This window comes from Copadichromis virginalis, linkage group LG20 (assembly GCF_057382275.1).
Source record: "Copadichromis virginalis isolate Kocher_CV1m ecotype Utaka linkage group LG20, C_Virginalis_male_GT1.1, whole genome shotgun sequence".
In the NCBI taxonomy this organism is placed as follows: domain Eukaryota; kingdom Metazoa; phylum Chordata; class Actinopteri; order Cichliformes; family Cichlidae; genus Copadichromis; species Copadichromis virginalis.
In genome coordinates this window covers 7,304,750-7,330,122 of record NC_140637.1, presented here as the reverse complement: position 1 = coordinate 7,330,122, position 25,373 = coordinate 7,304,750, and the positions used below count along the sequence as shown (strand labels likewise).

The 25,373-nt window shown below is 39.9% G+C and overlaps 1 protein-coding gene across 6 annotated transcripts; it reads left to right on the top strand.

The window, feature by feature from the left end:
* On the top strand, positions 1-25,249 carry LOC146684191 (uncharacterized). 6 transcript variants are annotated; one of them, XR_014917212.1, is made up of 6 exons: positions 754-2,015; positions 2,161-2,477; positions 2,686-2,871; positions 24,266-24,327; positions 24,603-24,742; positions 24,829-25,249. XR_014917212.1 is itself a non-coding variant. In XM_085444336.1 (5 exons), exons 1-4 carry the CDS (start codon positions 1,387-1,389, stop codon positions 24,307-24,309), a joined length of 1,176 nt encoding a protein of 391 aa, XP_085300462.1. In that variant the 5' UTR covers positions 754-1,386; the 3' UTR covers positions 24,310-24,327; positions 24,603-25,249. The 6 variants fall into 6 exon arrangements, 5 of the variants coding, with proteins under 5 accessions (XP_085300459.1, XP_085300462.1, XP_085300461.1 ...); XM_085444336.1 differs by having other exon boundaries at positions 24,603-25,249; XM_085444335.1 differs by lacking the exons at positions 24,266-24,327; positions 24,603-24,742; positions 24,829-25,249 and adding exons at positions 12,070-12,140; positions 14,059-14,150.
* Positions 25,250-25,373: the final 124 nt, after the last annotated feature.

The following is a 25,373-nucleotide window of genomic DNA, read 5'->3' as shown; positions in this document are numbered from 1 at the left end:
AAAAAAAAAAAACACATTGAGGTAAGAGGTTTTACAACTATACGTGTACAATATTGCCTTCTTATTTTTCATGTGTGTTAAGGTTATTAGTTTGGCTGAGATATTGTCACCGCCATTGGTTAGCCTGATATTAAAATAAGACGGAGCTAGCTAATGTGCGTGTGTGCATGCATAATTGAGCTAAATTCGTAGGAATGTTTTAGCTTATTATTTGGATAACCACCGTCATTACAATAAATTAAATTTGTAGTCATTTAAAACTCACGGGCCTACAATCAGCTGGCCTATATAAAAAACAAAAACAAAATTTGAACACAGTGCTGAGCTGCATCTCAAATTAATCTTCCAGCTCTCAGCTGACATGTACCAGAGCCCGATTGATGGATCAGTTGATCAGGATCATTGGCCTGATATAGGTCTATCATAGTGACGTGGCTCTTAATCAGTAGGGTTATATGTTTCCCAATATGATATATTTTTTTAAAGAACATAATGTGGATTGTTTTTATTTGTTAGCTGTATGGGCAGCATTTTTGTGTATGTGATCCCTTTCCTTAAATTACATTTGCTATATACACATATTTTGCTCTCTTAGTATTTTTAGAACCTGACTAATACTGAAAACTTTAGGGTGATACTGATAAAAAGGACTTAAAAATTTAGATACTGATACATTGGTCGATACTCTTTTTACAGATAGTATACAGATTACAGAACTTGGAATGTATACAGAAATTCATGTTTTTCGCAATGATCGTTCAAAATTGGTTTACATTTGTAAATAAATACAGCAATATATCTGCAAGATTTGACCAAATTCACCACTCTTTTATACTATGCTAAACAATCAAAGATTAGCTCATGTCTAGTTGAATGATGTTTTAAAAATGTTTTCCTGTAGTGTTAATCACAGTGATGTTATGAAGTAATGTATGAACCTGACGTATGATAATATTTATCTCTACAGAGGAAACATCCATCGAAGATTGAGCAGTACAATATCACTGTGGCATCAACATCTCGTCAGCGAAAGGCCACAGCCACACCAAACAAGCTCTCAGCAAATACACAAGCCAAGTTACCAGACCTGATGTTGAGAGCTGCAAACAAACATGTTCCACAAGCAACTGTTGACATGCTTGTCATCAATTTCATATGTGAGGGTCTACAGCCATTTGCAGTGGTAGAACAGCCATCTTTCAAAGAATTGGTTACCACATTACAACCTCAAGCCAAAGTCCTCTCCAGACCCACTGTCTGTGCCAGAATCTGTGAAGCTGCTGATCACATGAAGATGACTTTGGTTGCAGCATTGGATAAAGTCAAATTTGTTGCTACCACTACTGATTGTTGGTCAGCTCATCAGAAAAGTTACCTTGGAGTCACATGCCATTGGAGGAAGAGTCCCTGGAAAGAAGATCTGCAGCACCAGCATGCAAAAGATTGAGAGGGTCTCACACATTTGACATGCTTGCTGGTGCGCTTGATGATATCCATTGCCAATACAAGATTAGAGGCAAAGTTGTAAGAACCACAACTGATATGTGGAAGGCCTTGACAAAGTTGGATCCACTGTTTGGAGCACAAAATGATGCAGATGAAGCTGAAGATGAAACAGACCCAGAAACTATTGACCTGACTGACCATATTGACTACCATGAGGCAAGTGCAATTCTTGATGAAGACTCTGGTTTGGAGTATCAACTCCCGTCTCATCAGCGATGTGCATGTCACCTGCTAAACCTTGTGGCAACATCTGATGCTGCCCTAGCAGAGAGCATGAAGGAAACCTACGAGAGGCTCTCCCGTGCATGCTTTGCAAAATGCCAGGCCATTTGGAACAAAACTCATTTGGCTAATGAAGTGGTAGAGGACAAGTGTGAACTACAGATCATTCGTCCCAATGCAACACAATGGAATTCAACCTACCTTGCCATTGAAAGGATAATACGCATCATTGATGAGAAGGGGGAAAATGCCATCAGGAGCATTTGTGAGGAGTTCAAGGTGAAAATGTGAGTAAAATTGGACACCTACCAATATGGTTGCAAATCTTGTGAATTTTCCTTAATGGATGGTTAAAAACGTGAGCAGACTCTTAATATTAAATCAGAAGATCCCTGTTATAGTCATGGTGGGTTTTGTTGTTGTGTCTTACAGGTTGAGTCCTGCAGAAGTTGCATTCCTTAGGGAGTACTGTACCACCATGAAGCCACTGGTGAAAGCTTCAAACATCCTTCAGTCTGAGTCCACTTCCTTTATGGGATGGCTCCTGCCAGTAATCCAACAACTACTGTTCAAACTTAGCAGGCTGGAGACATCAAGCAAGACATGCGTGCCACTCATCAGAGTCCTGCAAAATGGCCTTCAAAAGCGTTTTGGAGCGATGATGGAGGATCCAGAGTTGGCTGCAGCTGCAGTCCTCTTACCCAAGTTCAAGACTTCCTGGACTGACAGAGCAGATGTAACAGAGGCTGGTAAGGATTCATGTGATCCCATTTTTGTGTATTTTTACATTTGAACACATGCTTTAGTGAGTATTTCACCTAATACATTGTAAGTTATTGATGGTCTGTCCCGAATACTAAACAATCCTTTTTGAGAATTTGCCGTTTTTAAATTTGTGTTCAGGAATAATCACTGAAATTTAAATAACAAAATTGTGTTATCTACTTGCAATTACAGCCTTGACATACATCAAACAACATCTTGAAACGACAGAGCATGAGAGTGAGGATCAGCAAAGAGAGTCATCTGATGAAGATGAATTCTTCTCCAGACCAATCTCCAGAAGGCTGCAAAGTGCAGTTGAGCTTGATGGTTACCTTGCTTGTGCCACAGACACCATGGAGCTGCTGCACTCCTTCTCAGGTATCAAAAACCTCTCTCTTAAACTGAACACAGCTCTGCCTGCTTCTGCTGCGTGTGAACGACTTTTTAGCTGTGCTGGTCTACTCTTCACAGCCAAACGAAGTCGGATTGCCTCTGTTAATTTAGAAAACCAGCTCTTGCTGAAACTGAACAAAAGGTTCAGAAAGTAAAGTGTGCTTGAATGTCCAGCTTGAATGAAAAAAAAATACACAAAGCTGGAGTTCTTCTGTGTCTTTACATGGCCAGCTGCCTCTTCTTCTCCCATTCTCTCTCCCTCTCTCTCCTGTTGCTACTTAAATGATGAAACTGATCAATGATCAGCTGATCGCTTTTCTCTCTTGTTTGTTTATCGCGCATTTCGAGCCAGAAAGAGGAAACCAGCGGTGGTCGCTCTAAACAACAGCAGCAGGTTAAAACTATATATATATATATATATATATATATATATATATATATATATATATATATATATATATATATATATATATATATATATATATATATATATATATATAATAACACAAAAAAAAAACAAACCACAACGCCCCCCAGTCCCACACAGATCAACACAACCATCAAACATATTAGAGGAATATAACAGTAACAAAAGTAGATTTAAACAGGCAATACCTCTAGACTAGCAAAATAAGAGATAAAGGGTTGCCACTTGTGAAAAAATTTGGCTGTGCAACCTCTCAACGTATATTTAATTTTTTCAAGTTTTAAAAAAAACATGACATCTTCAAGCCACCGGGAAACAGTAGGATACTTAACAGACTTCCAATGCAACAATATTAGACGTCTCGCTAATAGGGATGTGAAGGCTATAATATCCTTTTGTGTGGAATCAAGTGTAAGTGAGCGAACAGGAATCCCAAATACAGCAATCAGAGGACAAGGATGAAGAGTTACCCCAAGAACAGTTGACATAATAGCAAAATACCCTGTCCAGAAACCTTGTAGTTCAGGACACAGAAAAAACATGTGGCTAAGGTACGACCAGTACTTTTAACATTTTATCAATTATTTACCAAATTAAAAAACAACATGTGGTAACTTATTTTTAATTTTGCTGCATACAAGTTGAATGAATGCTTACTGGATCTAGAACACCATTTAGATCATAACAGCTCCTGATCAGGATGAATTTCATTTTCAAATCAAATTTCATGTCGCAGTTTCACACTTTTGTAACATATTATTTCAAAGCTTGCTTATGGGCTTGTTTTGGAGCAGACCAACAGTCAGGCTCGTCTTCACCCTTACTGTCAGACTCTGAATTGATGGTTCTGCTATATCTCACCTGGCTGAGTGGGGACACATGTACTAAACGTTAGAGTTCCCACTGCAGGAGCTTGGGTTTGAGTCTGCCCTCGACCGTTTCCTGTGTGCCATACCGCCTCACTCTCTCCCCACCTTCCTGCCTCATGTTCTGAAATCTCTTCCTCTCCATCAACTTTGAGTTTTTTTGAGTGGAGCTTCTTTTGCAGCTGTGACAAAATATAGAATGGTTTCTGCAACCAGGGGAGTAAAATGTGCTGCAGTGTGAGGGCGCACAGGTGTAGGTGTGGAATTTTACATATAAATATTATAGTTTACTTCATGCACAAGAAATGTAAACATTTAATCTAACCCACTTTTCATCAACTACATAACCTTTATTGGAGAGTACATTCATAAATTGTGTGTATCACACACACAAACACACATCCACTAAACTCTCTCGTTTTATATCTCTCCCTCTCTCTGGTGAATGATGGAAGTTTGGTGGACTGTGTGGTTTGTCTGGCTGAAAGTTGTGTTTTTTTTATGTGTGGCGTGTTGTGAGGCTGATTATGAGTTAGTGTAATTGTGTATGGTGTTGTTAGCGTAGTTTATGTGGCGTTAGTGGTTTTTCCTGGATGCAGAGCAGGTCAGTATGCCGTGGACTTTTACACCACCATGTTAGGGATGGAGTAAAGTAATAAAGCTTGAGTGGAGAAGCTGCTGCAGGGGCTTCCTCAGCTGAGCTCTGAGGACAGAGCTGTCCTGGATGCTAACTTTTCTTTGGAGGAGATTAGTGCTGCTGCTGGTCAGCTGGCTCCTGCACAGGGTGGGCTGCCTGCAGACTTCTGTAAAAGACTGTTACTGGCATCGAGCCAGCCATCATGTGGGGCTCTCTCTTCTCCCTAAAAAACAGAGATTTGTCTCTGCTTAGAAATGGAGACGTGGCTCTGTTATGCACAGATTACTAACTTCCTTCAAAAGTACTGGCCACCAGGCCGAAACACTTTGTGAAATGAATCACTCACAGGGATCAGTCGTACTATGTACCACACAGCTCTAATGTGAACAAGAGTTTTCTCATGAGAGACTTGGTAGTTATTTGTAAATTGTACAGTTTGATGTTGGAATAATTTCTTTAGATTAAGAGAAAGTGTTTGATAGGATTGACAATCTTTTTTGTTTTTCCATTATGAGAAGTTTTGCTTTTTGGAGGTGGATTTTTGTCACTTTTGGGGCTGTTGTATCAGGCGGCTTTCTGTTTTGTGAAAGTGGATGATGGGCTGAGCTGCCCAGTATAAGTTTGGAGAGGATCTAACTGGAATGTCCTGTTTCTGGAATATATATTTATATTGGTATATTTGTTAGAATTTTTAATCTTTGTTGAATGTTTTAAGAGATAAATAAGCAAAGTTATCTAGATTTATGTTGCCAGGTTTATGTTGGAGGCCTCTGCTGGTGTTGTCATTGTTTTTCTGTTTTCATTACAGATCAGAGTGATGTGGACTTTCTCAATAGATGTTTAGATTTGTATGAGAACCTTCAGCAAAGGTGAGCTGGTGAAAAAATATGGTGTAACAGGTTTGTTGGTGGTCATATAGAGACTTTTTTTTTTTTTTAGGAAAAGAAGAGTCTCGGAGGTTGCCATGGAGACGGTCTGTGTCAGACTGTCTAAACCAAAAATGGATGCTGTACATACACTGATAAATGTCATTTCAGGAGTGGCCAGATTGAAATCCAGAGAAAACTATGCTAGAGGTGAAAGGTCAAACATTGGTCATCATGTTGAGATTTTTTTAATACCACAGACTGACAAAGAAAACTGAAATTTGTGAATTTTAAAGGTGTGCAGGATGTGCTGTGTTCAGTCGCAGGGCCTTGCCCTTTTATTTCATTTGTCTTTGGTTTCGAGTTTTTATTTGTGCTCTTGTAATTATTTTGTGATAAAACTTTTTCTATTTTGAGATCAAGATTCAAGTGGAAATCTTTGTGTGTCTGTCTCTCCCTTGGTTTCTGTAGAGGTACAGTGTGGGGGCGCCTGGATAAATGTTAAACAGAAGCTAGATGTAGTGTTCCTCCACTGTCCGTTAAGGATATGAGGAAAAGAAATGGTCAAGAACAAAGTGTATGGTGTATTTATAAAAGAAAATGGCTTTTAAATTGTATACCAAAACGACCACCAGAAAGTCAACTACAACTTGTTACATAATCATCATGATTGTTGTATCAGTTTAACAGTTTATGGGTTGACTTCTTTCGGTTCATTCACTGTTTACATCATGAAGGAAAAAGAAGGCAACAGGCTGAGAAATGAAGCTGTTGTGTGTCTTTGTGGCCACACGGGGGCAGTGCTGCATAAATAGTAGAATCTCTTCCTGGACACTTTTTCTGGACCTCTTTTTAAATGACTAATAAAGACAACAACAACATGAATTACATCAGGATCTGATATGGTTGTCTTTTTTTGTTGAGCTTTATATATTTCAGAATGCCTAGAGTTTGTTTGTTTCCCATGTTTTGTGATACAGAACATCTCCTCTCAGACGGCTGTTGTCTCATAATCAGAATCAGAATACTTTATTGATCCCTGGGGGAAATTATTTTTTGTTACAGTGCTCCATTTTAAACCAACATTAAGACAAGACAGACAATACGCTAACTAAGAATAGTACAATACATACATACATACATACATACATACATACATACATACATACATACATACATACATAAGTCACTTATAAATAAATATTTGGAAAAGAAACATGTGTAGTTGTAGCAGCAAACAGTGTGTTAAGTGGATGCGTTGTACAGGGAGATGGCCACAGGCAGGAATGATTTCCTGTGTCGTTCAGTGGTGCTTTTCGGTAATCTCAGTCTCTCACTGAACGAGCTCCTGTGACTGACCAACATGTCATGGAGTGGGTGGGAGGTGTTATCCAACATTGTCTTTATCTTGGACAGCATCCGCCTCTCCGACACCACCTTGAGGGAGTCCAGCTCCATCCCCACAACATTGCTGGCCTTACGGATCAGTTTATTAAGTCTGTTGGCATCTGCGACCCTCAGCCTGCTCCCCCAGCATGCAACAGCATAGAGGATCGCACTGGCCACCACAGACTCATAGAAAATCCTCAGCATTTTCTGGCAGATGTTGAAGGACCTCAGTCGCCTCAAAAAATAGAGACGACTCTGGCCCTTTCTGTAAAGTGCTGTGGTGTTTTTAGCCCAGTCCAGTTTATTGTCAATGTGTACTCCAAGGTATTTATAGTCCTCCACAATGTCAACACTGACCCCCTGGATTGAAACAGGGGTCAAGTGTTTCCTGGTCTTCCTGAAGTCCACGATCAGTTCCTTGGTCTTTGCCACGTTGAGCTGCAGATGATTCTGCTCACACCACGTGACAAAGGAGTCGACCACAGCCCGGTACTCTGTCTCATCATCCCTGCTGATGCATCCAACCACCGCAGAGTCATCAGAAAACTTCTGAAGATGGCAGGTCTCTGTGCAGTGGCTGAAGTCTGTGGTGTAGAGGGTGAAGAGGAAGGGGGAGAGGACAGTCCCCTGTGGTGCCCCTGTGTTGCTAATCACCTTGTCAGACACACACTGTGGGAGACGTACATATTGTGGTCTTCCTGTCAGGTAATCAACAATCCAGGACACCAGAGAAGCATCCACCTGCATCGCTGCTAACTTATCACCCAGGAGGGTCGGCCTGATGGTGTTGAAAGCACTGGAAAAGTCAAAAAACATGACCCTCACAGTGCTCGCCGGCTGGTCCAGATGGGTGTAGACACGATTGAGCAGGTAGATGATGGCGTCCTCTGTTCCGAGACGAGGCTGATAAGCGAACTGAAGGGTATCCAGATGTGGTCTTACTATGGGTTGCAGCTGGTCCAGGATGAGCCTTTCCAGGGTCTTCATGATGTGGGAGGTCAGTGCCACGGGCCTGTAATCCTGGGGGCCACTGGGACGAGGCGTCTTTGGTACAGGGACGAGGCATGATGTCTTCCACATCACCGGGACCCTCTGCAGACTCAGACTCAGACTCAGCATAAACAGTTTATGAAAGACTCCACACAGCTGGGGGGCACAGGTCTTGAGGACAAGGGGACTCACTCCGTCTGGTCCAGCAGACTTGCCTGAGTGAAGTCTCCTCATTTGCATCTCAACCTGGTATTGAGTGAAGGTGATGGGTGGGGGAGGGGTGTCAGGAATCTCACAGGAGGCAACATGTGAAGAGAGAGGCTGGCACAGTGGTGTGGCTCTGGATTCCAGGCTGACTGCAGGTGAGGTTGTGGGGGTGGGAGCAGACACTGTGGTGTCGAATCTATTGAAAAACAGATTCAACTCGTCGGCTCTATTCTCACCTCCCTCAGCTCCCCTGCTGTTGGTTGGCCTGAATCCAGTAATGGGTCATTACCTGGTCTGATGGGGTGTTTGTTCCATTTATAAATCAAGTGATTGATTTGTGAAATGAGAGATGGCCTCTGACCTGCTGACTGGTGTCTGATCTTCTCTGCTCCCCTCAAATTTGACAACTACTCGGCTAATGTGATGGTGGACAGGAAGTCACTAAACCTGGGACTCTGGAAACACATTTCTAGGGATAAAAAGTTAATGTAGATCGTTTCAGGAGATAAATATTAAATGATCGATTTGGCGATTATACTAATATAGTAAGAAAAGAATGTATGAAGAAAAGATTTTTTATCTATACACTTAAGCAACGACCAGAGTCTTAGAATTGCGCTTTCACCAGGTTTTACTTGACTGAACAACAGAACTTCTCTGTCTCCTTTATAAGGGGTCACATCCTGAGTTACACAATGAGTCTTTCAAATGTGTGCGATAACCCACTGCATGTGTAGTCGTGCTGAGACCGCGTGGTCTTATTTTTATTACCCCTTGATTCAGCTGTGACCTGCTTATCAAGTCTTTTTACAAGTACATCATAATTATCTGCTCTCATGCAGACATAAGTTGAGCAATGGTTTAACAAACTTTCCCATCAAAAACATGAAGGTTTAGCTTTAAGCTTATTTGTCCAAACAACAAAGGATAAACTGCCAGCACCTGGACTGAAACAGAACATAGTAGTGTTGGATGTAAGTAAAGGAAATACAAGTATAACTGTGACTATGGAACAAATCTCCTTCAATGTTAAACCTTAATGTTAACCTGATTGTGTTTATTAGAAAAATCAGCCATTACAGTGTCTGTGATTGCTTCACATAGTTAACTTTGGTTGTCTGTGGGTTTGTGTCAAACTTGGAGTGGAAAAAAAGCATAAAAACTGTGGAAGATGCAGACTGTGAAAGTCTAGTTTATTTCATGAATACAATTATTTTTTTTACAGTCGCTAGAACAAAGTAGCGTACATTCATGATAAAGTAAATACCACAACACAACATGGACAGTAAGAAGTAAACTGAATTGTCTTAGAACTTATTATATTCTTTAAGCTTAAAAGCAACACCTAGGATTCGACTGTTTGTGTTTTAAAGTAGGGCTGAACGATATATCGCATTTGCGATAATATCGCGACATGATCAAGTGCAATTTTCTAACCGCAAAGGCTGCGATTATACTCTGGACATGTCCAAATTCATGGGCTCATTGCTATTATGTTTGCACTTTATGTGTAATGTTACTGACTGCAGAGATCAGTAAGATGTGTGTATTTTTTATTTATTAGTTTTATTTATTTAATATTATTTTTTAATTGAATGACTGTCTAGTAGTTCACAGATGTCGAAAAACTGAGTGTGGTAAAGCCACTGATTTTTTTTTATGTATATTTCTGCAATCTGCACATTGTACTGACTTTCATTTTAATGTTTACACCAGGGTTCCTTGTCAGCACTTTATGCTCAGATGTTTGTAAGCTAAAAATAAACTATTGTGTATGTTCAAATATACTGTTGTGATTGAAGAAGTTAAATAAAAATGTCAGTCATCAATTCATGCATCACCTCATGTCATCATAACAGAGGTCTGTCTTCCAGGAAAGAACAGTTTAAAATTAATGTAATATAGTATTGGCCATACTATATGATGTATTGCTTGTCTTTGTTTAATAATACAGAAGACAAAGACCTTAAAAAATAATCGCATATCGCATCGCAATCGCAATATTGGGGCAAAAAATCGCAATTAGATTATTTTCCATAATCGTTCAGCCCTATTTTAAACCTTTTATTCAAAACTAGTATGTGTCAACACTTCTTTCTCCCAGCAGCATTATTGAAGTGACACTTTAACGACACTTTACCTGCTGATGCTTCACATCACAATCTTTATGACGAAAAAGCTCAGATGTCTGTGCTGTCACTTGTTATGAAAATGGACAGAACCTGGGCTCAGGCTTCCTCTTCTTCTTTCCTTCCTCTTTAATAATAACCATAGATCAGTAAAATAGCCATATTTTTAAACAAATGATTGTGATGAAGAGAATTTTTTTTTCTAGTGTGCATGAACTCAAAATCTTTTAAGTTTAAATCTTTTTTTGTTTACCAATAACTGGGGAAATCCAAACTTGATGTACCAGGTCAACTCAGCGAGCTCCTGTCTTGACCTCCCCTCTGCACGCACGCACGCACGCACGCACGCACACACACACACACACACAGTATCATAAATGCCATGATATCTTTCTTGTTCAAATAGTTTATTCACTTAACAAAGAGGTAGCTTGGAAACTCAGTAAGGAGGAGGAAAAATAGTTTAAGGACATTTTCTCAAATAAAGAGGATTTCATCATCTTTCTGTTCATAATGGGGCGATTGTGGCTCAAGAGTTGGGAGTTCGCCTTGTAACCGGAAGGTTGCCGGTTCGAGCCCCGGCTTGTACGGCCGCGGTCGTTGTGTCCTTGGGCAAGATACTTCCCCCGTTGCCTACTGGTGGCGCCAGTGTCCGGCAGCCTCGCCTCTGTCAGTGCGCCCCAGGGTGGCTGTGGCTACAATGTAGCTTGCCATCACCAGTGTGTGAATGGGTGGATGACTGGTTGTGTAAAGCGCTTTGGGGACCTTAGGGACTAGTAAAGCACTATACAAATACAGGCTAAATAAAAGAAGAGATACATCAGAAACAAATCAGTAGATCCAGAAATTATAGAGTCAAACTCTTTTCAGCTGTAGAGGTACACTTCATGCACTCCTTAGCGTACAGTTCAAATGCCTGTGTTAGGGTGCATTGTTTCAGTTTCATTAAGTCTTCTTGCAGTTACATGATAATTATTATGCTGGAGTGATCAAAGCTCATAAACATCTGAGTTACACAATGAGTCTTTCAAATGTGTGGAATATCCCAGCTGTAACCTTTGCTTTCAATTTGGTTAAATTTGGCATTCAGATCACAGACTAAACAACAAGTACAGTAGGTCTTCCACTCCACAATTAAAAATAGCAACACTCATGCAAGGCTTTATTCTCCATAGAGTCAACATAAAGCAACATTAAATAATGGATCTTTCATCTGAAAAAATTACAGTTTGTATAAATTTACACTGAAGACCAAAATACACACACATACATAAAACCCATAAATCACTAAAACCTATTAAAACACATGGAAAATTACCTCATTTGTTGTGCTATTCAAAGATGTGTATGTGTGTGTATTCAGGCCAAGTCATAAAGAAAGCAATAGAGATCAATATACTTTATGTTCTACAGTCGCTGCAGATTAATTAATTATAGTGGAAACTTGAAGATCCTAGGTATAGTAGTTTGTGGGAAATAAATACAGTGAAGTGACCATTTAGCTCTTGTGGCATGAAACTGCTTAGTGCATTATTATTTGCTTTTCTACAATATGATATTTGTTTAATAATTGATTGATTTAGTGCATAAAATAGTTGATAAATAAAATGTTAAATATCTAATCTAAGGGAGTGTCTTTGACACATGCTGACTGAATTCTTCTTATAACCAGAACAGGAAGTGAGATCAGAGGAGAACAAGAGTGAGCAGTTTGGTGAAAGGAACAGGAAGGATGAAGAAGAGGTGAATATCCACACAGTTTAAAAGGAGACATCATGGCACAATAAGAGCACAAGCTCTAAGATGAAGACTGGTAATGATTAAAAACTGTACTAAATAGTATCATTCTGTGACTTCACACTTTAGGTAGTGCATAACATGTACCACTTTATATTAATTTTACTATATGTTTAAATAAATAAAAACAAATAACTTTAAAAGGTGCTGTTATTGAGTGAAAATTCAAAAGACTTCATGGCTGGGGAGAAAAAGGGAGAAAGATGGAGGAACACAGCACACATAAGAAACAGGTAAGAGTGGACATGAAGTCAAAGTCAGGGACATGTCCGATAATAAAGACCTTCCACCTGGCTACATATATGTCACTTCTGCTTTGCCCACATTCATCTATGGTGATCGCTCATAACTAAGCAGGGTGCTATGCTCTTATCAAACGATGATCCGAAACTGCTCTTAAAATAATTATTACAAGAATATATACATATTTTTTTTTGTTATTTATTTGGTTGAATATAAAATGTTTGTGTGTGATTGTCAGTACAAAGAGGAAGCGCGGACAGAGAGACTGGAACTAACAGAGATCAGGTGGATTTTTCACAACATCTACATGCATTAAATGGATGCGTTGTGTGCTTTTCAGTAGCACTCTGCTATTAATGTGAATAATAGCATTTAGCAACATTCACATCACTGTAAACTTGAACAGGATGAATGCCACTATACTGATGTGACAGACTACAAATCTGTTCTCCACTCTCTGAATTGGTGTACACGAGTCTCTGTGCTGAGTCTGCACAACAAAGTGTTTGGGTTTGCATGAATTCAAAAGCTGTCATTTAAAATCAGCTCTATTACCAGTTTGCTTCTTGTGCAGGTACGTGGAGTCGCAGGGGGATTTTGAACTGTCTGTATTGTATAATGGTACTTTAAATACTTGATGATTTGGTGGACCTGCCTCTATGTGGTTAAGAGACTGAAACAATGCCGTGCAGGTTTCTCCTCTGATCTGCTTTTTCTTAAACTGTTTTTGAAATTTACTGTCAACATGACTGTGCCATTGCATCGGGTTTTAAACTAAAGTGACCACCGTAAAGCTGATGTATTATATTAAAATCTGTTATTCTTAGACACTGCTGTAGGTCATCCAAAAATTACATTTCTTTTGAAGGCAACACTAAAAGCATGACATTAAGACTGAGCTGAGCCCTCCTAAAGGTTTGAGCTGGAGTCGCCCCTGATTGAGTGCTTCTCACACATTTATGATTTTGAACAATTTACAGAAAATAATATCAACAGTAAGTACTTTTAAAGACTTAACATATAATAATAGTTGCTGAATTCATGCAAGTCAAATAACTGATCAACTACAGAAACAAAATTGTACTTCATGCGTTTCATGAGCACAAATCTTCATCTGTAAAATAACAACTAAAGATGTCAGATAATTGTAGTGAAGTCAAATGTACCAATTTCCACTTAGAAGCAGCGGAGAAGAAGCCACAAATGTGATGGAAAGACCGATGTAATGCCTCTATCACCCACTGTCCTTGCCGACCTGCATTGGCTTCCCGTTAAGTATCGCATTCAATTCAAAATCCTGCTGCTCACCTTCCGAATTATTAACGATATAGCTCCAAGCTACCTCATTGAGCTCCTTAGACATACACCCCTACGGTGTAATTTTACATGTAGTTGTTTTTTTTACTGTGTAATAATATTCAGCATTGCTATCAATACATTTTTCAAAAAATGCTTCTCTGTGCAAAATGGGATTAAAAACATAAACTGTGGGTGTGGCGGAGGTGTGGTCCGGGGCGCGGCTGCAGGGGAGGAGTGGTGCAGTGAGCTCAACGGGGCGATGCTGGTAAGAACAGCTGATGGCGATTTTGGACTGATGGTGGTTTTCCTTTCCTTTATATAGTGAGGTGGAGAGGAGCGGAGGAGAGAGACGCTGGGGAAACCGACCGCTGTCAGACGGTGTTCTGTTGTAATTCAGTGCACACTCTTAATAAATGTGGGATCTGATGACAACGACCTGTGTGTGGGTGTATCTGTGCCTAGCGTGTGTCACAGTGGGATACTGTTATTCCGTGATTTGAACCGGGGGAACAAATCGTGGCAGGATCAGCCTGATATTTTTTGTATCCCACTCTAACTTTACTGTATAAAGAGCTAACGTCTCCAAAATGTCAGGAGTAGTTAGTCATTACAACAAGTGTTTGTGAACTAAAAATCAAGAATGTGGGATACTGTTTGTCCGTGATTTGAACAGCCCAGCGCTGCTCCCGACGAAGGGAAAACCAATTCTGCAGGGGAGACCTACCTCAGTGCTTGTGCAGGTGAAACCAAAGGGCAGATATGCTTCACCATATTTTCTAGTCTTTGGCTTGGAATAAAGTTGGTTTGGAAACCTATTCAGCGATGCTTCATCTCCTGCTTTGCGTTTGTGTAGGCGCCCCGTGCTAGCAGTGTCCAAGCATTTTGTTTTTTTCCCCTTTTCATACCGCCCCCCCTCCCCCCACCCTGCAATGGCTCTGCGCCCCCCCCTAGGAGGCGGGCCCCACACTTTGGGAAGCTCTGGCCTAGCCCCATCTTATCTCTCTGAGCTGCTGCAGCCTTATACACCCACCGGCTCTCTCAGGTCAGCTGATCAGCTGCTCCTAAATACATCTGACTGAGCGTAAACTTAGAGGAGATCGTGCTTTTGCCGTAGCAGCTCCAAAACTGTGGAACGATCTGCCTTTAGAGATAAGACAGGCCCCTTCTCTGCCTGTTTTTAAATCACTCCTGAAAACCCATCTATTCACCCTGGCCTTTCACTCCTTGTGAGATGTTGGTTTTTAGTTTTACTTCAGTTGTTTTAGTTGATTCAATGTTGTTTTAGCTTGTTTTTAAATATAGGGCTGTTTTAATTTTTATGTACTATGTTTTATTTTTTACTGTTTTGTTTTATTCCATTGTTCTTAACTTATTTACTGTACAGCTCAGTTATTCTCCTGACTGAAGTTTGATCTGTTTAAGGCATCCTGCCATGCGATTGCATTTGTCCCTGACCACCAGAAACCCTCATGCTAACGTTTATCGAGTGGAAAAAAGTTAGCATTCATCCTCCAGCTTCACTGTGTTTCTATGCTAACATAGCTGTGTCGCTAGCGATCATGTAGCAATCAATCAATCAATCTTTATTTATAAAGCACTTTTCATACAAAAAAAAAATGTAGAACAAAGTGCTTTACATGGTTAAAAGCAGCCCACCCCACCCTCCAACTCACTCCCCACACTGTCATTAACATAAACAATGTGAATACACACACACACACACACACACACACACACACACACACACACACACACACACACACACAAAGAGTAAAATTGGGCTGGGTACGCATGAGCCAAGTGAGGAAACACTATAACAGGGAGCCGTCTGCACCGGGAGCCGGTCACAGACCGTAGCCTCCAGGCTGGGCACACAGCAGGAGGGAGGCAAAGAAGCCCCCCAGCCAGGCTGAGAGGACCCCAGAGCCCCAGCAACCACGGTCGATCACAGCCCCGGTGCAGGGAGCGCCCTCTGAGGAAACACTGGAGATATGACACAATAGGATATATACAGGGTAAAACGATAAAATAAATGAGAACGGGATACAATATAAATAGAGTAACAAGATTAAAAAATAAATCAATAAATATTAGGTAAAGCCTAAATTAATAATAGAATAACAGGATAGAATAAATAAGCATAAAATAAATAAACGTTAAGTAAAAGCTAAATTAAAAAGGTGGGTCTTGAGCCTGTTCTTAAAAACTTGTACATTCTCTGCGGCCCTGAGCTCCTCCAGCAGGCTGTTCCACAGATGAGGACCATACCACTGAAAAGCTGCCTCTCCGTGAGTATGTGTCCTGACTTTAGGGACAATCAATAGGCCAGTACCAGAGGACCTCAGAGTCCGCGAGGGTTCATACGGTAAAAGCAGATCTGAGAGATAAGAAGGCCCAAGACCATTAAGACATTTAAAAACCAATAAAAGAACTTTAAAATCGATCCTGAAACACACGGGGAGCCAGTGCAGCGATTCTAAAACCGGTGTAATGTGGGCCCGCCCTCTGGTCTTCGTCAGCACACGAGCTGCCGAGTTTTGTAAAAGTTGTAAAGTTGAAATATTCTTTTTAGGAAGACCAGAGAGCAGGGCATTACAGTAATCAATGCGACTGGTAATAAAAGCATGCATCAGCATCTCCGTGTTTGCCCGAGAGAGAATAGGGCGGACTCTGGCTATATTTTTTAGATGATAAAATCCAATTTTGGTTACATATTTAACATGTGGGATAAAACCAAGCTCAGAGTCAAAAATAACACCCAGGTTTTTCCACTTGTAGTGAAGGACATAGTGAAAATGCCTGTAATTTAGACAAGAGTTTCTCTCTCTGAGCCTCAGGACAGATGATTAAAACTTTAGTTTTGTCCTGGTTAAGCTGTAAAAAGTTTTCTGCCATCCAAGATCTTATATCTAAAATACAGTTAAAAAGGGCATCCATTGGTCTGGTGTCATCAGGAGACACGGAGATGTACAGCTGCGTGTCATCAGCGTAACTGTGGAAGTTCACTCCATGCCTCCTGATGACACCGCCGAGAGGCAACGTATACAAATTAAAAAGTACAGGGCCTAGAATCGACCCTTGAGGCACACCACATGTCATTTTATGGATCTTAGAGGAGCATGTATCCATACTCACCATAAAAGTTCTGTCAGAGAGATAGGAAGTGAACCAGTTGTGTACAGCACCAGAGAGGCCCACCATGTGTTTCAGTCTGTTTAAAAGAATAGCGTGGTCTACTGTATCAAAGGCTGCACTTAGATCCAGTAGCACCAGGACTGAGAGCTTTTGGGAGTCCCAGTTACATCTAAGATCATTTAAAACCTTTAGGAGAGCCGTCTCTGTGCTGTGGTTCACCCTAAATCCAGACTGGAATATCTCCAGGATCTGTCTATCATTCAAAAAGTCATTAATCTGAGTAAAAACAAGTTTTTCTAAGATTTTACTTAAAAATGGTAAGTTGGATACAGGTCTGTAGTTATTAAAATCATTACAATCCAAATTGCTCTTCTTCAGAAGGGGCCTCACCACTGCCGTTTTAAAGGCAACAGGGAAGACACCCAGCTGAAGAAAGCAATTCATCATGTATAAAAGCTCAGCTTCAAAAAATCCATAAAGTGTTTTAAAGAGTGAAGAGGGGATTGGATCTAAAAGACATGTGGTGGGTCTCACTGTGGAGAAAACTTTCTTAAGGTTTTCAGCATTAACCAGGACAAAGCTGTCCAGTGTCTCCTCAGGTACAATCGAGCCCTCAGATGTGTTTAGAATCATATCGCGATTAGATAAAATGTCAGATCTGATGGCGCTGACTTTTCCCCTGAAGTGGTCTGCAAACTGCTCACAGAGTGACTCTGTGGGGGTTCTTTGGGAGCTGTTAAAATCAGGGTTAAATAAATGATCACATCATTATATACCAGCTAGTCCAACTTCAGTAACCCTACAAAAGTTACTGCTGTTTAGTGTTCTGTCTTCATTTCCCATATGGAAAAGAAATAGTAAAAACTAAAAGACTTGCATCAGATTTGGCCTACTTTATATAGTGAGTCATATTCGCCCATCCTTTTCTTCTTTAAATGTGAAGTGGTGTTGGAATTTCCAAGTAAGAAATGCATTCCTGCCCTGCTGCAGGCTCTGTTGTGCTGGCTCCGAGTCCATTGTGTAACTGATAGCATCAACATCAACAGTACATTCGAGCTTCTTTGTTGCGGCTCTTCCAACCAGTGGCCGCGGCAGGCTAAACATGAGGACACCGATGACGCGCAACAATTAACGCACAAAACACTTCTGTATCATTTGCTTCTTTATTTTCACATGCAACTGTCCAAACCACAAATCAGCATATGGGATTAACTATCAAACAAACGCACAGACTGCACAAACAAATAACTGCAACTTACGAATAACTGCACTAGCTACTATGTCAAAATTACAAACTGGTCTATGGCATCAATTAGTGCACAAATATACAAACACCATCAAGTTACAGTCCAAATATATCACAATCATTCAAGCTGCTATCAATTGCGATCACGTTGTGTTCAATTTGCATTCATATTGCGATAATATTACGATCATGTTGCGGTATGTTGCAGTCAACAGAAAGTTTTGCCTCGTGCTCACCCTACCTTCTGCTCATCACATTAGGTGCTGTGAACAAGTGAGTGCAACCACATTTATCTTATACCACACCCATGAGACACGCCCCACACCCATGACCAATACAGTGAGTCCATTTAAACCAACCCACTTAGTCAGACGGAAACAACTCATATGGCTCCTACACTCTTATTACGTGTTTTATTTGGGTTTCCGGCAATGCGTTTAATTACCAAAATTAGAGGTGGGATAGCCTAACATATGAAACAGAAAATGACCGCTGTGTAATCCATTTATTTCAGTAACTGTATTCTAATTATCACCTATTTAAACTGTAACTGTGACGAACTGGTTACTCATATTTTGTACTTTACATACCTAACACCTGTACATGTATTACTCCCCAACACTGCACTCAATAATGTTAATGTGGTTGTGTTGAGTAATACTGCGAGTGCTGATGTAAGAGCTTTGAGATGCATTTGTAGATATTATTACGTGTTTTACAGTCTTTATGGTGCTAGCTTAAAGTTACGGTGTAAAGGTTATCTTATATTGTGGTAAAGCGGTTACTATTTAAATGGTGTCTAGACAGAAATATTAACTCCTGTTATGACTAAGTTGCTAAGTTACTAGTTAATGAAGTTACCAGTAACATGGTTAAACGCATTCACAGATTCACAGTAAATATCCCGATTAGCTTCAATGGATCTATAATAAATTTCTGCTAGTTCTAGCGCTTCATTTAAACCGTATGATACTCATACTTACCCAGAGTCAGTGTAAAATGAAATTCTACCTGTGTGAACAAAGTCTGGCTCCTTTAATCCTGCATGACAAACTTCAGGATGCAGGTTTATTGACCCTCTTTCCTGCTGGCACACCTGTGACACCTGAGAGTCAGCTAGAAACTTACAGGAATGTTTACTTCATGCAAAGACTGATAGACTCTGTAATACTGTAAATGATCAGTAACTTAGGTTAATACTAAACATTTGTGCCTCTCTGTCTGTGCTGAACCATTTAGAATCAGGTTTTGAGTCAGGCTGCATTGAGTGTGGGACTTAAAAGCATTAGGCTTGAAGATGGTATGAAAATCTCTACTTACCTTCTACGCTATATTTTTGTTACTGATTTATTAATACATTTTACATTGTTTCTTTTGTTTATCAGTAGAGAGAACACAGATTTCAGAGGCGCAAAGAGAAGCACTGTTGCTTCATACTTAATACTTTAAAGCTGCATTAGGGGAAGACAAGAAGCAGAAGTACTTCCAGGCACAGCCACAGTGAGGGAGCAGACACCTTACACTGAGTTCAGAGAAGTCAGAATTTCAAGAAGCGTCTGAAACAGCTCAGGTTTGGAAAGAAGCCTTTTATGTTGGGTGTTATAAAAAATATACACATATTTATAAATACATTTTATAATAACAACTATAATATTATTATAAATAGTAGTTATTCTCTTATTATTATAAATAAATATCAAACATTTCAGTTGATTTTCTATCACATATATTGTGTTAGCCCTGTGATAAACTGGCAGCCTGTCCTGCTTTTGCCCTGTGGCAGCTGGGATAGGCTTCAACCTCCCACTGTCACGATCCTGGGTCTTTTGACCCAGCGTTTTAAGTTTTAGTTTATTTTTGATGTTTATGGTTTATTTTTAAGTTCATTAGGTTATCTAAGCTCATTTGTTTATTTAGATTCCCCTTGTGTCTTCTACCCCTGTGTTTTAGTCTCCCTTTGCCCTTTATGTGTTTCATGCTGCGTGTCTTATGTTATCAAGTTTATATTGTCTTGTCTGCATCTCATGTTTTGTTTCCTGTTTTATTTTGAAGGTCTGTGTCCTATGTCAGTGTAGTCAGCTTTGCTTCCTTTGTCTTGTTATGTCAGAGTAGTGTCAGCTGTTTCCCCATGTGTTTCCACTTCCCCCTAATCACCCTTGTGTGTATTTATTCTGTGTGTTTCTGTTCATTCTTTGTCAAGTTGTCTGTTGTTCCATGTCTCCAGGAGTTTCCATGTTTATGTTTTTTGCAACGTTCAAGGTTTTGTTCTTTGCCTTTTGTGTTTAGCATTCAGTTTTCCCAGTTTAGTTCTAGTTAGGTTCTTTCTTGTGTGCATCTGCCTTTTGTTTTTGTACTCTTTTATCAGCCACATTAAACGGCTCGCTTTTAACCTGACCATGTTTTACCCAACAGACATTTATTTCAGTAACTCTTTTGAATTTAACGGACTTTGGATTATTTCCTGTGCAGGAGGAGGAGAAGGAGGCTATTCGGTAGTGATGGGCAGATGAAACTTCATGAAGCACTGAAGCTTTTCATCCAATTGGTTCATCCCAGCGCAAAGCTTCTTGAAGCTTCATTTGCTCTAGTAGGACACCTACTGGACGTAAAAATATTAGTTGGCATGAATTTGAAGAGTGTGGCCTTTTGCACACAGCCTGTAAATGTCAACAACAAAAGGAGTGTGTAAAACATGTATATTGTAGTGATGGCAGTATACTGTGTATATTTATACTGGCAGTATGGAAAATGATCATTTACTGTGAGGTGAGGTGTGGTTGGGGTGTGGACAGTAGTTGTGCTTTTGTAACGTTGAGGTATGGACAGCTACACACTTCTGCCTGTTCACATTCTGTAAAAACTAAATGTTCACTGCTTTTATGACCTTTTTAGTGGGGAGAACATAGCTAGGATTTAATGATTTAACAAATCTTTTGAATCCTTTGTCCTCCACATTGCTAAATGGCTGGGAGTCCTCGATCACCATGCTAACCAGGTCTTCATCTATTTGAGATTGTTCTCCTGAGGAAAGACAATAAAGACAAAGCACAAATATAAATATCACACACATAACTTATAACAGTTGTATAATATTGTTATATCATTTAGCAACATTACTGCATGCTATATTATCATTGCATTTGATGGCTCACCTGGTCTTGCTCCTCAATCGGCGTTCCCCTTATTCTCATGCAAAGCTCTGTAGTGCCTAAGCATGGATGAGGTGTTGTTGTTATATCCCAGCTCCCTGGCACATAGCAAACACTTCACCTTGTACAAAAGTAAAGACAGCTTAACATAAATTGTATTGCACCATCAGTATTATGGAAATACATCTTCTGTAGAAATTTACATACCTTGTTGGGAGGAATAAGATCAAAATGTTCCCACACAGGGGAGGACATCCTCCTCTTCTTAGCTGGCTCCATTCTCTCCTGACTTTCTCTCATAAACCTCCAAACTGTCTCCAAATTCTCACTAACCGCAACTCTCCATCAAACACCCACATTTTTGAATGAAGTCTGAGGGGTTTATATCGCTGTCGTAGCTCGCGGCAAAGTTCGAACCACTTCCTGAACCAGTCACGTGGTACAGCCGGGCAGCGAGGCTTCAGACGTCATCATTTTCAGCTCCTCCCATAAATGAAGCAAGCCTCGATACGCGCATCGCAGAAACGCTCCCTCAATTACTCGACACAAGCTTTGAAGCCTCGATAGAGAACGTCACATCACTACTATTCGGGCTCAGATGACCCGGATAGCCACGGCTAACCCAAGGTTTCTGGATTTTCTTGCCTGATGATTTAAAGAACTTTGTTACTGCCTCAACCTCAGTAGTAATATAAAGGCACTTTTTTAACTAGTTTAGGAGCACTTTTCTTTTGTGCTCTGAAAGACACAGAGGCTAGTAGTTTTTAAAACAGAGTACCACAAACAACATGTATCCTTTTAGAAATAAACTTTTCTTGTGATACTTCTAAAAACCACATATTCTTAACTAGCCACAATAGCACTGTATCGACCCCCCAATGTTCCTTTAATGCAACCTATAATTGTCTAGTAGCCACACAAACGCACTGCAACAGTAAGACTTGATGAGACAGAGGGGGTTACAGGTAGGGCCCCAACAGTCAGCAAAACAAGTCATAAAACAATAAAAGCTGCATACTTATCAAGAGCATCCCAGCACACACATCCCAACTGTAGTTCCATAGTTTTTCACCTTTTTTCTTTACAAACTGCTCTTTTCATCTCTCCTTGTCAGAGGTCAACTGAAACCAAGTCCACCTATATAAAAACACCCCATCAGACACACAGTATTTTCCTCAGCACTTCACAACTTTCGCAAGGTATATCGTTTTAACTTTTTTTTTCGGACCCCGGACACAGCGCTGTGAGGTAGTTAGCACACAATTTGGCCATGTAGAAAGCATCGTTTGTTTGGAACGCGTCATCACTGTTCATACGAGTTTAATTTAATCAAACCTCATTTTAGGATCTACGTGGCTCCTCATCACTCGCCGATTCATCATTTTATTTAAATATCTGAATTTTCAGAATGGTGATCCAAGCGGGACACAGAGGCTGCTAGTTTTAACGCACCAGAATGCCGCAAATACAAATAAAAGCCTGACTATCGAGTGAGCCTAGCCGCAGCGACACCTTTCTTTCAAATGGATGCCTGCTATGGGGCATAGCCTGCAGGTGCGTTGGAGCCGACTTTGCTACCCGCACAGAGCGTTTCGGACAGTCGGGCACTGCTTATGCAATAAAGAAAAACAACAATACAGCATGTTTCTCTGCTCCAAGACATCCGCGGTCCTTTCACACGGTAAGCATGTCTGTTATACCCAGCGCATAAATGTCTGTATGTCAGCGCTGATTAAACCCTGTTTAAAATGTGACACGTTTGTTGTCCAAAAACATTTCCTCTAAATTTGCAAAGTTACTGATTTAAAATCTGCTCTAAGAAATATTTCCTGTGATCTAAAATTTGGCACATTTATATTTGTGTCTGGTAACAACAGCAGCAAATGTGCTGTACAGCTGATTCTTTTGAGGGTGTAGCGCCTTCAAAGGTTGACGTAGGCACCATGTAGAGTTATAAAACGGGGTTTATTCTGGTCTCGGGAGAACTGCTCAAAGAAGAAAACGATTTTTTTTAAAAACATCACATCAAAATGCATTCTTCTACTTTGTGTAAATCAATCACAACGTAATTAATCACAGAAAATAAAACATTTAAAGAACACAAGCAAAGTAAGTTGACCTCCAGGAGGGGCTAAATAGTCCTTTGTGGCCTTACTGTCTTTTTCTAACTTATTTCTTGCACTTATTTAATTTTGAACATTACTTTTTCCATGTGTGGAGCTAACCATGTGTGCTAGCAAAAAAGGGGTTGGGTGGAGACCCAAAAATGCAACCAACTCTACATTCCACTGTTCATCACCAGATGGTGCAAAAGCGCAAGATCCAGACATAAAGCATCAAATCCAAAAGTCCTTTACAGAGGGTTTTTATCATTATTATTATTATTATTTATTATTTAACTAACTTTTTAAATGTTTCACACATTAAACATTAATGCATGAATGGATGTGTATTTTAAAATGAAATACTTACAGAAGACATTGTTAATTATTAACAGCTTAATTATTGTGCTTTGTATATGCTACATGTATATATAGTACATGCAGTATGACAGGAACACAGAGGTTTAGTGCCAGACTTCACATAAAAAGTATCAACTATGTTAGGATCCATGATTATCATGTGTGGTGTTAGTTTACATTAGTGGCTCCTCTCATGAAGGTGTGTGGATCTCTCACCTCTCTCCAAATTGTGGTTGTGTGTTTGATGCTGAAACAGATGAAGACTGCTGATTGGCTGAAGTAGGGTACAATATATTTTTTTGGTTTTTGGTTTGGGCAGTGCTCACCGCTACATTAAATAAACTGCTGCTCGTGTGTGTTTGTAGGTTCTCAGTCATCCAGCTCATGGTTGTCTAAGGAGCCTGGAAACACTTCAGCCACCTGGAAATACCCAGCCTGCAGAGTACATCATATGATTTATTGATTTATTTTGTGTTCATGTCACATGGATGGATGTGAAATTAATTTATGATTGTTTTGTTTTTTGTCTGTTTCTAGAGGAGACGTCGTTCAGGTTGCAGGACTTGGTGGTTATAGAGTAAATGCCACCGGCCACACACGTAAGACCATATTTTGTTTGATTATTTCACAGTTAATGCTAGAATCTGATTTTGGTTTCTGTGACTGTTTTATACTTACATTTATGTTTTTTGTTTAATACTGAATGAAGAACAAGTTTTTTTCTTTTTGTAAATTTTGGAGTAGATATACTGTGCGCCAAGTTCCTTGTTTAAAAATCATTTGGAAACATAACAAAAGATGAAACATCATTCTACTCACAATTTTAGCTTTTGAAAGATTATGAATAACTTTTGTTCTTTTCCTTTTTCTCTAGTCCCTGATGAACCACCTAATCTTCAGTGTGCAGACATGTGTGTTGCTGACTGTGAGCCTACCAGATACTCTCAGTGTACTGCATATGTGCCATATAACAACAGGCTGTGTCTGGAAGAACATCAAGTAGATGCACGTGGGGTTAGTTAACTGCTAATATTACTGTATATCATCTGTGTATGTTTTAGATATTTTGGGGAGCACAAACTACATTTCTCTTCTCTCAGGGTGATTCTGGTGGTGGAGTGATTTACAACAACATGATTTATGGTGTAATCAGTTCTGGTTTTGAACGTGTCTGTACTGGACCAGCTGTTACTGTGAATGTTTGTTCTGACATGAACTGGATAAATCAGAAAATTGCTCAAAATAATGGAAAATAACTGAATGAAAATAACATCCAGAATAAACAATCATCTCTACATGAAACTTGTGTGCTGTGTGTTGTTTCTACTCTAGAATATCTTCATGTTAACTGCAAATTGTGAACCTTTTTCTTTGGTCTAAAATATTGTGTCAGATTTGCAGCTTGTGTGTGTTTGAATGTGGTGTCAGGTGTGTAGCAGCTCATCCTGTTGTTCAGAAACTCTCAGACTCACACTGTGAAGATGCAGAAAGGCTTTCTGATCAGACATGCCACCAATCAGCTGCAGGGCCTGAACATGATAGACTTCATAAATCTGAGTTGATTGTTGGGGGTGGAAATGTTTACGTGGAGGCTGTTGGCCTCCGTGCACTGAGGGCATTAAAATAAATACAGTAACCATCAAAA